At 43.2% G+C, this 17,041-nt stretch overlaps 1 protein-coding gene across 1 annotated transcript in view; it reads left to right on the forward strand.

Moving 5' to 3' along the window:
• Positions 1-17,041, forward strand: part of LOC120297778 (membrane-associated guanylate kinase, WW and PDZ domain-containing protein 2-like) — a gene marked incomplete at its 5' end in the record, with an annotated part of 114,952 nt that overhangs the window by 50,150 nt on the left and 47,761 nt on the right. The window contains 2 exons of the mRNA XM_039320797.1: positions 5,972-6,182; positions 15,957-16,036. Of these exons, the coding sequence (XP_039176731.1) occupies positions 5,972-6,182; positions 15,957-16,036 (291 nt within the window). The remainder of the gene's footprint in view (positions 1-5,971; positions 6,183-15,956; positions 16,037-17,041) is intronic.

Here is a 17,041-nt window from a genome sequence, read left to right on the forward strand (position 1 = left end):
AGCCACGCTGAGGGGAAAGGGAGAGGTTTCCAAGCTGAGCCATGCTGGCTCAGGAATTCTGGGAGTTGAAGTCCACGAGTCATAAAAGAGCCAAGGTTGCCTACCCCTGTTCTAGTCTCATGAAAAGAAGGACTAGGGGGGTGACAGGATAGCAGTCTTCCAATACCATAGAGAAGAGGTCCCCAACCTTTTGAGCACCAGGAACCGGTTCCGTGGAGAGGGGCTTTTCTCTGGACCGGAAGGGGCGTGGTTTCATGTACTGCCTGCATCCCGGTCCACGGATTGGGGGTTGGGGACCCCTGCCCTAGAGAAGAGAGGGTTGACTTGTTCTCCAAAGCACCTGAGGGCATGACAAGAAGTAATGAGTGGGAGGTTATCAAGGAGAGATCCGCACTTGAATTAAGAAGAAATTTCCTGACAGTGAGAACAAAGAACCAGTGGAACTGCTTGCCTTCAAGAAGTTTTGAGGGCTCCATCACTGGAGGCATTTAAGAAGAGACCGGACAGCCATTTGTTCAGGATGATATAGGCCAGGGGTAGGCAACCTTGGCTCTTTTATGACTCGTGGACTTCAACTCCCAGAATCCCTGAGCCAGCCATGCTGAGGGGAAAGGGAGAGGTTTCCAAGCTGAGCCATGCTGGCTCAGGAATTCTGGGAGTTGAAGTCCACCAGTCATAAAAGAGCCAAGGTTGCCTACCCTTGGTATAGGATCTCCTGCTTGAGCAGGGGGTTGGACTAGAACAGTGTTTCTCAACCTTGACAATTTTAAGGCATGTGGACTTCAACTCTCAGAATTCCACAGTCAGCAATGCTGGCTGTGGAATTCTGGGAGTTGAAGTCCACATGCCTTAAAATTGTCAAGGTTGAAAAACACTGGACTAGAAAGACCTCCAAGTTCCCTTACAACTCTGCTATTCTATTATTATGTTTTATACTCAGCATTTGCACACACGTAATCAGACAAAAACCGCCCCCTTATATCTCACAGTCTCTGGAGACACTTATTCCCCCTCTCTCATCCAAGAGTATTTAAGATTCCTTCCCTCCGGGTCAGGATTCTGAATTTGTGTCCAGGAATTTTTGTAACAGAAACCATTAACAATGGACCCTGAATAAAACAAGAGTAAATGTATGTTTCTGTGGGGTTTTTTTCTCCTGAATTATAGGAAATCCCATTAGGTAGTTGCCTGAGAATATGGAAGCGTTCTTTTTAATTATGTATTTCTTAAGGCTATGTTAAATTTGCAGACATGATCGGTGAGGAATGGGTGGGAACAATTAAGTTTTTCTAATCTGTCTCTGAGCAAGCTGCTACTTTTCTCTTTTATTCTGATTCCTCTTGCTAACATCTGCTAAGAACTTTTTGAGTGTGTCTAGTTTCTCAGAACCTTCTATTAATCTCTTGATTAATGACGTTGTTGTCATTAGCACCCCTTGTTTGTTCAGCTCAACGTGCAGATTCAGCTCTCCAGGTGTTCCATAATCAACTCTACTGAAGGTGGAACTTCCAAAAGTAATGTTAACATTTGCTGCCTCTTTAATTTTAAAGCAGGATTTCCATGAATGACTTGGATGGTTGATTTTTAAAGGAATTGTATAACTACAGCATACAGTTCCAACGAAAGTCTCTTGTATTGTTCATAACCAATGTTTTGGCCTTTCTTCTGCACAGCAATGTTGCTGGATCCATATCTGCAGCCGGGAAGATACCAAAGTCAGTTTTATAGTGCTATATAGGTTAGATTAGAATATGAAAAATGACATGAGCATAGCTTATCTCTACAAAGCCTAATGTCTTCCATTCTTCTTCCAGACTACAAGTTTTTCTGCAGATTTTCCCAATTGCACCCACCTAATTGCTAAACTGATAAATACTTCTCTATCTCAAAATACAGGAACAGATTGCTAATGGTTAACGTGAACCAGGAAACCTAAATACAACAAGAGTAGATTTGTGTTTCTGTGAGGGTTTTTTTCTGAATTATAGGAAATCCATTAAGTTGTGGCCTGAGAATATGGAAACGTTCTTTTTAATTATGTATTTCCTACGGGCAACTTAAATTTGCAAACACGAGAGGTGGATTCAAAGCCGGAAGCAAATGCGACAAGGAAAATTGAGATCATTTACCCCACCTCTCTTGCTACTGGGGCTGAATAAAATTCAGGACGGTGGGATGCCTTTTCAAAATAGAATCGTCGCATGTCCAAGGAATATGAAGGAAAATAGTAGTTGCAAGAACAGCAGTGGTTTGCCTTACCTGCAATAGAGATGGGTGAGGGAAGAGATGGCGTTTATCCCAACTCTGAAAGATATTTTAATCAGAATAGAGCTGGAAGAGACCTTGCAAGTCTTCTATTCCAGCTCTCTGCTCAAGCAACAAGTGGCTGTCCACTTGTTGAAAACCTCCAGTGATGAAGCATCCACAACTTGTTGAAAACCTCCAGTGATGAAGCACCCACAACTTCTGGAGGCAAGCTGTTCCACTGGTTAATTGCCCTCACTGTGAGGAAGTGTCTCCTTAATTCCAGGTTGCTTCTCTCCTTGATTAGTTTCCATCCATCGCTTCTTGTCTTGCCTTCTGGTGCTTTGGGAAATAAGTTGATCCCCTCTTCTTTGTGGCAGCCCCTCAAATATTTGAATACTACTATCATGTTCTCCCCCCCCCAAAAAAAGTCCTTCTTTTCTCTAGACTAGACGTACCCAGAAACTCAAATACTTTGGCCACCTAATGAGAAGGAAGGACTCACTGGAGAAGAGCCTAATGCTGGGAAAGATGGTGGGCAAGAGAAGAAGGGGACGACAGAGAATGAGGTGGCTGGAGGGAGTCACTGAAGCAATAGGTGTGAATTTAAATGGACTCCAGAAAATGATAGAGAACAGGAAGACCTGGAGGAACGTTGTCCATGGGGTCGCGATGGGTCGGACACGACTTCACAATTAACAAGAAGAAGAAGAAGACGTACCCAATTCCTGCAACCATTCTTCGTATGTTTTAGTCCCCAGGCCCTTCATCATCTTAGTTGTTCTTCTCTACACTTTTTTTCCAAAGTCTCAATATCTTCTTTATAATGTGATGACCAAAACTGGATGCAGTATTCTAAGGTGTGGCCTTACTAAGTTCTCTGAACTTCTCTGAACTTCTCATCAAACTCATGTCTGAGCTTTTATCCTCTTCCTGTGATGCAGCTTAATGTTTGAAAGTAGGTCGCCTAAAACATGCCAGACTGGTTTCCATTGGTTACAGAAAGGAAAGACTTAATTTAGAAGTTCGTCTTCAGCAAATCTGGAAAGATTTGGCCTGTCTTAAATGTTGCAGCTCAGAATATTTTGTCGTCGCGCTTTTAATAGTTTTAAATGAATCCTTTCTAGAGAAGAAAATGCTTCGCGCTAAATGTGATTTGTCTCTATACACAGTACATCGCTTCGGGTAGAAAAGAGTCACTTACCAAAGTAGTAGCGCAAAATCCTTGCCGTTGGAGCCAAAATCAAGGGAACTCCCTCAGGTTTGTAGAAAAATAATGATACAAAGAGATTAAACCAACTGCAGGATCCTGAGAGGATTTTATTTAGATTAAAAAGTTTGTGATCCCTGTAACATTGTTAGGTTTATTGGAATAAAGCCATCTTTGGTACTTAAAAGAAAAATGACAGCCAACGGAGGAAAACTATGTAGCTGATTTTATATATACAGTATAAAGAATGTCACTATTGGGAGATTAGTCTGACTACCTTTAATCTATTGGGTCAAATTATATCACTGTCTATCAAGGCACGTGTGCAGTTAACGAGTAGGCTGGCTTGGTCGCTCAACAGCAAGACCCTGGTGAAGCGGGCACAGCAGTGCCTGCATTTTCTGCGTCGCCTGAGAAAAGCACATCTTCCTTCCCCTGTCCTGACCACTTTCTACAGAGGGACGATCGAGAGCATCCTGTCATACAGCATCACAGTCTGGTTTGGAAGCATCACTGCTTCGGACAGGAAGGCAATGCAGAGAGTGGTGAGGACGGCAGAAAAGATTATTGGCAGTTCTCTCTCTTCCATCCAGGACATAGCACAGAAGCGTTGCTTGAGCAGGGTCCATAAGATTATCTGGGACACTACACACCCTCTCCACGACCTGTTTTCCTTGTTCCCTTCTGGGAGGAGGGGGCTCCGTGGTATCCGTAGCAGAACATCCAGATTCAGCCATAATTTCATTCCATACAGCATTAACCTTGTGAACTCTCAAGTTCCTCCTTCCATTATATATTCAAGATGGACAGTATTTAATATTTATTTGCTACGTATATGTAGGGGTGTGGGTCTATACATAGGTTGTACATAGTATGTTTAGGTATGTGTCATGTATGTGTTTCACTTTGAGAGTGGGCAACTAAATTTCATTTTTGATGTGTGCCGTTGTGCCCACAGTAAAAAAATGACAATAAAGGTTATCTTATTTTATCTAGTTTGGTGTAGTGCTGAAGGTCCTAGCCTAGAAACCAGGTGATGATGAATTCTAGAACTCTTTTAAGCATAAAAACCGGCTGGGTGACTTTGGGGTCAACTCTCAACTCAGCCCTTCCCACCTTACAGGGTTTTGTTGAGGGGAATATATGATTTTAGGTGTGTTTGCTACTTGAAATAGAGATTGATATATAGTGTAGGAGAAGAACAGACTGAGCTGGAAGGTGGTGTTAAACATGTCATCAGTTTGGAATCAATGCATTGCCACAAGAGACTCAAGTCCAGCCCAACAAATCTTCCTGGTTATATCCTGCGAATGATATAGTGAGAAATGAGAGTGAAGGTTCATTCTCCGAGCTTGTGGGTTAGTTTCTGAATGTTTTGTTACCAGGCTTAGGTAACATCTAACAGATATTCGCCACTATTGCAAATAGTAAAAAATAATGATGATGACGATGAAATTATTCATTAATAATGAAGATCACAAGGCATCAAGATCAAAAAATGATTGCACAGTATAGTGTACATCATAATAATAGCACGTAGTTGTTGATTATTTATTTGATTCTGGGCCAGGCTGAAGTTTATAACTAGAAAGGCCAAACTAGGCTGACCTCTTCATTTTGCCCCTGTGTCACTCCCGCTCTGTCTTCATAAGTAATGATCTGGAGATGCCCTCCTGAACTCTAGTCACACCAATTGTGCTTCACTGCAAAAATAATCAACTACAAACAATGTAAGCTATTATTGTGGCCTAGTGGTTAAATTGCTTGGCTGTCAATTGAACGTTCAAGATCCAAGTAGCTCATGATGGGATGAGCCCCTGTTTCTTGCCCCAACTCCTGCTCACCCAGCAGTCCAAAAGCATGCAAATGCGAGACGGTAAATAGGTACCACTTCAGTGGGGAGGCCACAGTGTTGTGTGATCACAGAAGATGTCTTTGGACAACGCTAGTTCCCTTGGCCAAGAAACAGAGGTTTCTGCCCCCTAGAGTCAAATATGACCAGATAGGGCAGTGGTGGCGAACCTATGGCTCGTGTGCCAGAGGTGGCACTCAGAGCCCTCTCTGTGGGCACGCACGCCGTTGCCCCAGTAGAGTTCTCCAGAGTAGCGAGCACATGGCGTTTGGAAGTGACGGGGCAGGAAGTGAGTGAGCAAGTGGCATTGGCCCCCTGGGGATGCCCCAGAGATGGCGAGGGACTGGTCCCGGCCACCCTGCTCCCAGCCCACCCATCCCGGCCATGCCCACCCAATCTGCCATGACCACCGCAGCTGTGACCACCACGCTGTGCCCACACCAGCGACCATGCCTACCCAGCGGCCGTGCCCACCCAGTGGGCCACGACCCCCCACTCCCCCTGAGAGCACCACAATGCTGATGCGGCGTTGGCACTTTGTAATAAATGAGTGGGTTTGGGGTTGCAGTTTGGGCACTCGGTCTCTAAAAGATTTGCCATCACTGAGACAGGGGAAACCTTTATCTTTACCTTTAAAAATGACGTCCGTGTTTTTGTCCATGCAGAGTCAAGTGAACATGAGGAGAAGAGCACAGGTGCCTCAGGAGAAACTTCATCTCAGCCTTATCCTGCTCCTCTTTATAGCCAGCCGGAAGAAGTGAAAGAGGAGATGGATGTAACCAAGCAGCCCAAAATTGAAGAAAACGACGAATTGGGGGCCTTGCCAGATAACTGGGAAATGGCTTACACAGAGAAAGGGGAAGTCTACTTTATTGAGTAAGTACTACCTATTGCAAAGGGAATAAGTCCCTCCCAGCTCTGAATTCAGTGGGACCCACTCCGACGAATGATGTAGTTCTACTGATAATAGCCAGGATCTTGTGTGATGTGATTAGAGTTCCTTAGGACTATGTTGTTGTTGTTGTTAATTGTGAAGTCGTGTCCAACCCATTGCGACCCTATGGACCATGTTCCTCCAGGCCTCCCTGTCCTCTACCATCTTTTGGAGTCCATTTAAGCTCAAGCCTACTGCTTCAGTGACTCCATCCAGCCACCTCATTCTCTGTCGTCCCCTTCTTCTCTTACCCTCCATCTTTCCCAGCATCAGGCTCTTCTCCAGTGAGTCCTTCCTTCTCATTAGGTGGCCAAAGTATTTGAGTTTCAACTTCAGGATCTGGCCTTCTAAAGAGCAGTTGGGGTTGATCTCCTCTAGGACTGACCGGTTTGATTGCTTTGCAGTCCAGGGGACTCGCAGGAGTCTTCTCCAGCACCAGAGTTCAAAGGCCTCCATTCTTTGGTGCTCAGCCTTTCTTATGGTCCTTAGGACTATACAGTTTATTTATTTAAATCAGGGTCTCCAATCTTGGCAACTTTAAGATTTGTGGACTTCAGCTCCCAGAATTCCCTAGCCAGCATGGCAGGCTGAGGAATTCTGGGAGTTGAAGTCTACGAATCTTAAAGTTGCCAAGATTGGGGGGGCCCTGATTTAAATTATTTAACTTTTAGTATTACCCTATGGGCTAGTCAGTGTCTTAAACCATTCATTTAGTTTTGAAAGTTTGGCATAATCACAGTGATGCTTTTTCATGTAGGCCTTGTTAAGATGAATATTCTTGTGTTGCTTATATAAAAGATGTAAAGACTTAGCAGGTGCCAACTATAAAGTAAAACAAGTCCCTTTTATTTCCGTTTCTGGGAATTGATGTGAAAGTTGTTGGGTAGACGTTGCGCAAGTGCTTCCTGATTTGAGTTTTCTGACTGAGGAAGGTCGGCATGAGTTAATAGGAGTGAGTTGCTCATAATTGATCTGTATTCTCTCCCGAGTGCAGGGGTAGGCAACCTTGGCTCTTTTATGACTCGTGGACTTCAACTCCCAGAATTCCCGATTCAGCCATGGTGAGGGGAAAGGGAGAGGTTTCCAAGTTGAGCCATGCTGGCTCAGGAATTCTGGGAGTTGAAGTCCACGAGTCATAAAAGAGCCAAGGTTACCTACCCCTGCCCTAGTGCATCTTGTCTTTGTAAAGCTGGCGGTGCTACGTGGCACAGAACAGGAAGCCAGCAAGTGGAAGTAGTTTTAATACATCTACACAGTGCCGTTGTCCAAATACATTACATCATATGACATAGTATAGAGGTTACCTAGCAAATACTTTAAGGGAACATTTCCTCCCCCCTCCCCCCCCCCACCCTTTCTAATACACTTCATCAATTTCATGACCTCTTATTCCCCGTTTCTATTTTAAACCCCTGGCTGTTCTCCAAGGATTGGCTGCATGTGCATTAGATGGACTGAAATAAATGCATAATAGCACTCGGAATTTTCCTGCAGATTTCCCAACAGCGCATAAGAGCCGAGGTGGCGCAGCAGTTAGAGTGCAGTACTGCAGGCCACTTTAGCTGCCTGTGTTCAGCAGGTCAGCGGTTCAAATCTCACCGGCTCAAGGTTGACTCAGCCTTCCATCCTTCCGGGATAGGTAAAATGAGGACCCAGATTGTTTGGGGGCAATGTAAATATATATATATATACATTGCTTACTGGTGTACACCGCTTAGAGAGTGCTTGCACTTAAAGCGGTATATAAGTCTCATAAATAAATAAATAAATAAATAAATAAATAAAGTGGCGGTACAAAAATACGTCGGGTCACTTTAACTCCACTCTGTCCAATGGAAAAAGATCAGACTTTTCTGACCTTTGTGAAATTTCCGGACTTTTCTGAAATTTATGGACGGGATTTGTTGGCTAATGAACACGAGCCATTTTGAAAGCAGGCAAATAATAATAATAATAATAATAATAATAATAATAATAATAATAATAATAATAATATTAGTGGACGTGGCAGTGCCTGGAGACAGCAGAATAGAAGAGAAAGAACTGGAGAAGATAACAAAATACAAAGACCTACAAATAGAAATAGAAAGACTATGGCAAAAGGAAGCAAGGGTGGTACCAATAGTCATAGGCTCCTTGGGTGCAATCCCAAAACAACTGGAGCACCACTTGAACACCATTGGCATTGACAAATTCGCTATTAGTCAGTTGCAAAAGGCGGCCCTACTAGGAACTGCTTCCATCCTGTGACGATATCTGTAATACCATCAAACATCCACATCTGCCTATCCCAGGTCCTGGGTAAGGACTCGATAGGTAGACAAAATGCCAAATCCAGTCTGAACATCTGGCTGACTGTGCGATGATCCATAATAATAATAATAATAATAAAGTTGGAAGGGACCTTGGAGGTAATCTAGTCCAACCCCCTGCTTCAGGCAGGAAACCCTATACCATGGCTGTCCAGTCTCTTCTTAAAAACTTCCAGTGTTGGAGCATTCACCGCTTCTGGAGGCAGGTTGTTCCACTGGTTAATGGTTCTAACTGTGAGGAAGTTTCTCCTAGGTTGCTTCTCTCCTCATTTAGTTTCCATCCATTGCTTCTTGTCCTGCCTTCAGGCACTTTGGAGAAGAGCTTGACTGCCTCTTCTTTGTGGCAGCCCCTGAGATACTGGAACACGGCTATCATGTCCTCCCTCGTCCTTTTCCTCATTAAACTAGACAGACCCAATTCCAGCAGCCGTTCCTTATGCAAGTAGATAAATAGGTACCACTTTGGTGGGAAAGTTACAGTGTTCCGTGTGCTTCAGCATATATCTATGCTGGCCGCATGACCACGGAAGCATCTTTCATGGCTGACTCGCTAAGCGCCCCACTCACAACCAGACAAGAGAAACTGGGCAGGTTTGGAATGCAAGAGAGCCAACCGTCACCTGGCAATGTCCTAGTCCCCAAGGTCAAATGATGGGGAAGCTTCAAGGTGAATTGATTGGTAGACAATGAACAAGTGGGTGGCCCAGGGGAGAAAAGGGGATTTTTACCTATGCTGCTTCGTGTGCGAAAACTTCAGATCATCGGGAATACAAAACAAGCTTTGTCGTTCTTTTCATCATTTTCATTTAAACCCACTTTCTTTCCACGAACAAAAATGCTTATTGAACAGTTTGATCAAAGCAATACGGGTAGTCCTCCACTTACAACAAGTCATACAACAAGGGTCCGAAGTCAGAAAAATGATTTACAACTTATTCTTGGAGTGACATGTGTGACTTGTCCCTGCGGTCACACAATCACAATTTGGGCGCTTGGCAAATGTCTCGCTTTAACAACAGTCGAAGCCTCTTGCTTATTCGCACGATCGCGATTTGTGACTTTACCAGCAAGCACAGTCCATTTGTGGAAGCTGGATTTGCTGAATCGCAACTGTGACTCCGTGTAACAACCGCGGTGATTCGCTCGGCAGCTGTGGTTAAAAATTGCCGTAATAGCGGGAGCGGTCACACGAGGACCACATCGCTTAGCAACCAAAATCCCTGTCTCCGTTGTGATCAAAAGTCCAGGACTGTCTATCCAAAATACATTCTTCACCATGTTGTGTAAGATTTATCATCAGGACAAGAATGTTGTCTAACAGAACAGTTCATTTAGTGACCATTCCAAGTTACAACAGCACTGAAAAACGTGACTTAGAACCACTTTTCACGCTTGCGACCGTTACACCATCCCCAGGGTCACGTGATCAAAATTCAGATGCTTGGCAGCTGGCCGGTACTTAGGACGGTTTCAGTGTCCCGTGATCCCCCTTTTTGTGACAAGCAAAGTCAGTGGGGCAGCCGGATTCACTTAACAACTGTGTTACTAACTTAACACTTTCAGTGATTCCCTTAACAGCTGTGACAAGAAAGGTCGTAAAATAGAGAATGTATCCACATTCTCCTAACCACTGACTCTTTTTTTTTTCTTTTCCTTAACTGGAATGTGTGTGGTCCTCATTTTTGAGCCCTACATCCAATGATTATTTCAGTGTTTCCCAAACTTGACAATTTTAAGGCATGTGGACTTCAACTCCCAGAATTCCACAGCCAGCGTTGCTTGAAGTCCTCATGCCTTAAAATTGTCAAATTTGGGAAACACTGGATTATTTGATTGTAGAATTGCTTTGGGGCCCAGCAATGGTGCTTTGCTGTCTCAGTTATTTGGAAGACATAATAGTATTATAAATAAATGATTGGACAATCGTCATTGTCTTTTCCCATGGAGTTTTAAAACTGGGAAACGCACTAGACGCCTTGAATAAATAACTCTAACCAGCTCTTGGGGTTTCATAGAAGAAGATACTACAAGACCAGGGGGGTTTGGTTACTATTAGTTTACTTCGCTGAGTGCAGCAATGGCAATGTATATATATATATTTTGTCCAAGCTAATTAGTGCATTTAGTATGGCGTTTTACTGAATGTTTCCCTCGCGATGAAACCAACTGGATTCTTGGCTGACCAAACGGTAACTTGCTAGGAAATAAAAAGTTAACGGCGTTGAAATGATCTCTCTCGTTCTGTGTTCCCTTCTAGTCTCTTCCCGTTTATTCTCTCTGCCAATTTGCCCGAAGTGAATGCTTTAAATGGCTTGCCTTGAATGACTGGGGGAGCAGAAGGTGACATTTAGAAAACAATTCTTGGTTTTCCTATTTGGGAAGATTGCCATAATTGAAGTTTGGGTCCCTGTAAAGGTTCAATTTAAAAAGCGCAGCTGGGAGTCAGAATGCAGGTGAGGTTGATGTATAAGTTTAGGAGTGCTTATGCTAGTGGTGGCGAATCTTTTAGAGACCGAGTGCCCAAACTGCAACCCAAAAAACCCACTTATGTATGTCGGGTGCCGGGTGGGCGTGGCCCATTGGGTGGGTGTGGTCCATTGGGTGGGCGTGGCTTTGGTGGTAACAGCAGACTGGATGGGACTAAAAAATTCAATCAATTCCAACTTTGTGAGATCTTTTTTTTCCCCCGCGAGAAGTTGAAACTGATTGATTGATTGAACCTTTTATTTTTGCACATGGCAGTAGAAGCCTAAAGTGAAAAGGTTTTATAAAACCCAGCTGAAGGCCTAGAACTAGGGTGACGGCACGCGTGCCCATAGAGAGGGCTCTGCGTGCCACATGTGGCACTCGTGCCATAGGTTTGCCACAACGGGCTTATGCGGTTTTTCGCTTTAGAAGAATTGAGCCAAACGTGGCTTGTTGTTGTTGTTTTTCCCCCAAATGGCAACTGGACTTTCTGTGTTTTCCTTGAAGACGTTTCACTTTTCATCCAAGAAGCTTTTTCAGTTCCAACCGAATGGTGGGGAAATGGAAGGATTTATACTCCTTGCAGACAGCTAGTCGTTCTTGGATGATGTCTGCATATAGTTAAGTAAACAGAGTCATGATATTTCACAGTGGTGGGTCTTCATGTGTCGCTGAATTTCTACCACCCAACTTTCCACACCACAGTAGGGGCATCTTGGTAGCCCAACTGGAGATGATGTAAATTAGATTTACAACTAGTTAATGAGGACACTGTGATGGGATGTGCACAGAGGCAAGGTAGGTGCGATTTTTCCTAAAAGAACTTATACGCTGCAGAAGTTCAGGCTGAAAGCAAGAGGGTCTGCAGAAGAAGGACCCCAAGCGGGCAACATGGCTCATGCAGAGCTATCAGAGTTAGTGCTCAGTGTGCGTAACACCCAGACAAGGCTAACAATGTGACCTTTAATCAAGATCTTATCCTTGTGCCTTTGATAGATTTCTTTTTTTTAATATGGAGATTTTTATCCCCCTGTTAGAAAGAACATTCCATTCTGTATATCTGGAGTGGTTTGACAGATTTTTCCTCACAAGGTGAAATCAAAAATCAAGAAGACAATGGAGATCAGGGTATGTAACTTTCCTCCACCTATTGGAATTCAGACATGTCTTAGGAAACAGAATTCGTCTCCAGTCATGCTGATCAACTGAGATCCAGGCTACTTCAGTTTGATCATAATTAAAGCAAATTTCACTTTGGGGGGAAAGAGAATGGATTGATTCTAATCATGGCTAATCCAAAATTCAACCATGCACATTTTTTTTTTCCATTCTCAGATTCAGCAGTTTAGAGTTTAGGTCGTACTGAAGGTGTTACCTAGTTGGGTAACGCATCTTCAAGAAAACTATCAAGCTCAGAGAACACCAAGGACCCCACAGTTCTCCTCCCTTTCCTCTCTTCCACTCCACAAACTCCACTCCCTTCTAGCACTGATGAAGTTACCTAATTAGGTAATGAAACATCTTCAAGAAAACCACCAAATTCAGAGAGCACCAAAAAAACCCACAGTTCTTCTCCTCCTTCTTCTCTTCTACTCCACAAATCCCATTCCCTTCTAGAACTAATGATGTTACCTAGTGTGGTAAAGAAATGATGTTACCTAGTGTGGTAAAGAAATGTCTGCAAGAAGAGCACCAACTTCAGAGAGCACCAAGGACCCTACAGTCTTCTTCTTCTTCTCCTTCTCCTGCTTCTCTTTCTTCTTCTTCTTCTTCTTCTTCTTCTTCTTCTTCTTCTTCTTCTTCTTCTTCTTCTTCTTCTTCTTCTCCTTCTGCTACTTCTCTTTCTTCTTCTCTTTCTTCTTCTTTTGCTTCTGCTTCTCTTTCTTCTTCTTCTTCTTCTTCTTCTTCTGCTTCTGCTTCTGCTTCTGCTTCTTTCTTCTTCTGTTTCTTCTTCTGCTTCTGATTCTCTTTCTTCTTCTTCTTCTTCTTCTTCTTCTTCTTCTTCTCCTTCTGCTACTTCTCTTTCTTCTTCTCTTTCTTCTTCTTTTGCTTCTGCTTCTCTTTCTTCTTCTTCTTCTTCTGCTTCTGCTTCTGCTTCTGCTTCTTTCTTCTTCTGTTTCTTCTTCTGCTTCTGATTCTCTTTCTTCTTCTTCTTCTTCTTCTTCTTCTTCTTCTTCTTCTTCTTCTTCTTCTTCTTCTTCTTCTTCTTCTTCTTCTTCTTCTTCCTCATCCTCCTCATTCTCATCCCTTCTAGAACTAATGATGTTATCTAGTTGGGTAATGAAACATCTTCAAGAAAACAAGCTTCAAAGAGAGTTTAGATTCTACAGTATTTCAGTTTCTAGAGACTAGAAATTGACAATCGACAAAAAGTCCAACCTATCAGTCTACTTCAAAGTCAAAAGAGAAAGTCCAGTCCAGATTAAAACCTGTGACATCCTCTGTGTGATTAAAAATGTCACACTACTTTGGGCACAAAAAGCAATCAATAGTATCAACGTGCTTGGACTTTTGAGAGGCTGTTTGATCTTTCATCACCCTTCATTAAAAGAAAAAGACTTGGATGAATGGTTAGGTTAGTCAACAAATGGCAGATAAATCAAAACTTTCATAACTCATTCCTAAGTGGCCAATCCAAAATGAGTAGCCTCCGATGTTGTGTTTAATAAATAAATTGTCCATTACCTAAGAGTTTAGTGGTTGTATGAAGAGAGAGAAAGAAGATACATGTTACCCCAAAATCTGTCTTTTAAGATTGGGAACTAATAGACCGCATCCATGGGTGGCTTTGTGCTAATGAGAAGTGTCTTTCTTGCATACGTTTGAACACACAATTCTCAACATTTTCTAACCTTTATAGTTTACTACACCATGTCCAATTTGAAGGACAACATTTGGGCAATCTCTAGAGATAAGCCCTACTGCAGGGGTCTTCAAACTTGACAACTTTAAGACTTGTGGACCTCAACTCCCAGAATTCAGCCAGCCAGCCCTGGGAGTTGAAGTCTACAAGTCTTAAAGTTGTCAGGTTTGAAGGCCCCTGCCCTACTGGATGGTCAATAATGGAGAAAGAACTCAAGAAAAACATCCTGGCTCAAAGGCAGGGGGAAAACCCCAAGTTTTTAATGTCTTTGAAGGAGAGAGGAACATCAGGAAATGGAAGAAAACACATGCCATATTGCTTTGATAAGACCATACTTGGAATGATATGTCCAGTTTTGGTCACCAAAACATACATACGAAAAATGCTGAGACTGTAGAAAGGTTGTAGAGAAGAACAACAAAAATGTTTAGAGGTCTGGAAGCTAAAACATATGATGAAGGGCTGCAAGAACAGGGTATATCTAATAATAATGATGATGATGATAATGATAATGATAATAATAATAAAGTTGGGAGGGACCTTGGAGGTCATCTAGTCCAACCCCCTGCTCAGGCAGGAAACCCTACACCATTTCGGACAAATGGCTGTCCAGACTCTTCTTAAAAACTTCCAGTGTTGGAGCATCCACAGCTTCTGGAGGCAGGCGGTTCCACTGGTTAATTGTTCTTACTGTCAGGAAGTTTCTTCTTAGTTCTAGGTTGCTTCTCTCCTTGATTAGTTTCCATCCGTTGCTTCTTGTCCTGCCTTCAGGCGCCTTGGAAAATAGCTTGACTCCCTCTTCTTTGGGGCAGCCCCTGAGATATTGGAACACTGCTATCATGTCCCCCCACCTTGTCCTTCTCTTCTAGTTTAACAAAGAGAAGGACCAGGGGTGACATGATAGCAGTTTTCCAATATTTGAGGGGCTGTCACAGAGAAGAAGTGATCAACCTATTTTCCAAATGTATCAAGGAGATGGAAACCTATCAAGGAGATAGACTAAGAAGAGAAATTTCTTGATGTCAAGAGCAATCAACTAGCATGCCTCTTGAATTTATAGATGTTCCATCACTGGAAGTTTTAAAGAAGAGACTCGACAGCTGTTTGTCTGAAATCATATAGGGTCTTCCAATCTATTATTCTGTTAAGTGCTTCCTTGAAGTCATCATTGTCTAACAGACATCTCTCCATCTCATTTATCATTCTAAAAGTAGTTGTTCTTTCTTCTCTCTCTCTCTCTTTTTGCTGGCCTTTTATCTGTCAAGCATGAAGAAGGACGTGTGTTTTTTAAAAGTTTGACGTCTAATTTTATTTATACGTTTGTCGTTGTTGTTTGGTCCATTTATCTGGGAAGCTATCCTCTTTCTTGACCACCTCACCCGAATCTAGAATTCATTTCCTTGGTTATTCAAGGGCAAGGTTTTGGGAATTGCTGTTTTAGATTCCATCCAGTGGACCGTGTGATTCTTTTCAACATCCGCAAAATATACTTTTATCCACAGAGCCGGACAAAATACGGAATAGATGAACGTTGCTTAAATGGAGGATCATTAATCACAGACTTAGGAAAAACAGAACCTGTAACACACTGCATCTCTCTCCGTCACTGTGTCTGTTCAGAAATTATATGTACAAGGTGGCTTTCTTTAGCATTGAAACCAAGCCCGTCGCCCAAAAGCCAGCAAACGAGCAGAGAAGTCTCTTAACTGCACCCCTATTTTGTTGGGAGAATGCTGTAAATTCCTTTTGCCCTGGATGAGTTCTGCATGTACAATGAGGTTAGCTTGGCAACCGTTCCAGTGGTGTTTAATAAAAATAGCTGCTTTGAGGACAAGGCGCTGGGGCTGCCAAAATTAGAGGCTCCCTTCGACAATTACGCTTATAACCTCCTCCAGGTCTACTCAGAACCAGTAAGCAAATAAAGATATGGATTGCAACTCTGTGGAGCTGACCTCTCTCCCGTCCCCTTCCTTTTCCAGCCCCCCACCCCCACCCTCTTTTCAACCAGTATCAGAAGGAATCGACATGATCCCACTTGCAATGTGTCTGATTGGAGCAATCTCTTTTCTTTTCAGCCACAACACAAAGACTACATCATGGCTGGATCCGCGCTTGGCGAAGAAGGCTAAACCACCCGAAGAATGCAGAGAAAATGGTAGGCTATTAACTTTTCATCGGCTGCTGGGGAGAAATATCTATACCTATTGGAGAGGGAGAGGAAGCGAAGTTTCCCCGTGTCTCTGAGTTGTTAGCAGGAGAAAATATTTAGGGGGGGGGGAAGGAGAGTTTAACTGGAGCTGGGAGGCTGCAATTTGCTCTGGTGTGAGCCTGTAGTTCGTATTTATTTCTAGTCCCGAGGCTGTCCTATTCCAGTCTAAGAATAACAACTAGTGCTGGGATTTGGGCTTGGAAGCTGTTTTTAATTCCCATCTTGGTCTGTAGACCCTCCATTCCGATTCTAAGCGTCAATCTCTGCCAGGCAGAGCATCTGGGCCAATGGTGCACAACCGGAGCAGGGAATACAGATGATGGGGTTTTTTTGTGTCAAGGGAGGCTCTGTGACAGCAGCGTAGTTAAGCAGCCAGTTTAAAATAAAACACGAAGAGGGGAGGGGAGCTATCTCTTCTTAAAGGGGCACAATGATTCTGTTAGAACGGTGTATTATCCACGAAGCTCATTTTGTTATTATCCTCTTGCTTGAACGCATTATGAAAATCCTGCTGATTAGCCCCCTTGAACAGTGCTACCATCACCATAATGGAAATTGCACAGATGGGAGGGTGCATTATAAGCAGTCCTTTCCCCCCCCCCCAGATTTTTCCAAGGCAGGAAAGATACACGCAAAAAAAGGGGGGGGGGCTGGTCCAGGCAATTTAACTGCTCCAGAGAAAACCCACCCCCACCCTCCAGTCATTTGCTTTTTAGTGTGATTTTCTAAATTGAGCACGGTTTATTACTCAAAATGCTAGTCGAGGGGACTTGTGGAATTCATAGAAAAGTGAGGACCAAGTATCAAAACCAAGCCATCCTCTGATAATCAAGGGGTGGATTTTCCCCACGTCCTTATTTACCACGTAACTATCTCAGAGAGCAGGGGGGTGAAATTCCTTGGTGACACCTAGTTCATTCTAATATTTTTTCTATTCGACCCCATCTTCTC

This window comes from Crotalus tigris, unplaced genomic scaffold (assembly GCF_016545835.1).
Source record: "Crotalus tigris isolate CLP2741 ecotype Arizona unplaced genomic scaffold, ASM1654583v1 scf7180000023688.209331, whole genome shotgun sequence".
Lineage (NCBI taxonomy): Eukaryota > Metazoa > Chordata > Lepidosauria > Squamata > Viperidae > Crotalus > Crotalus tigris.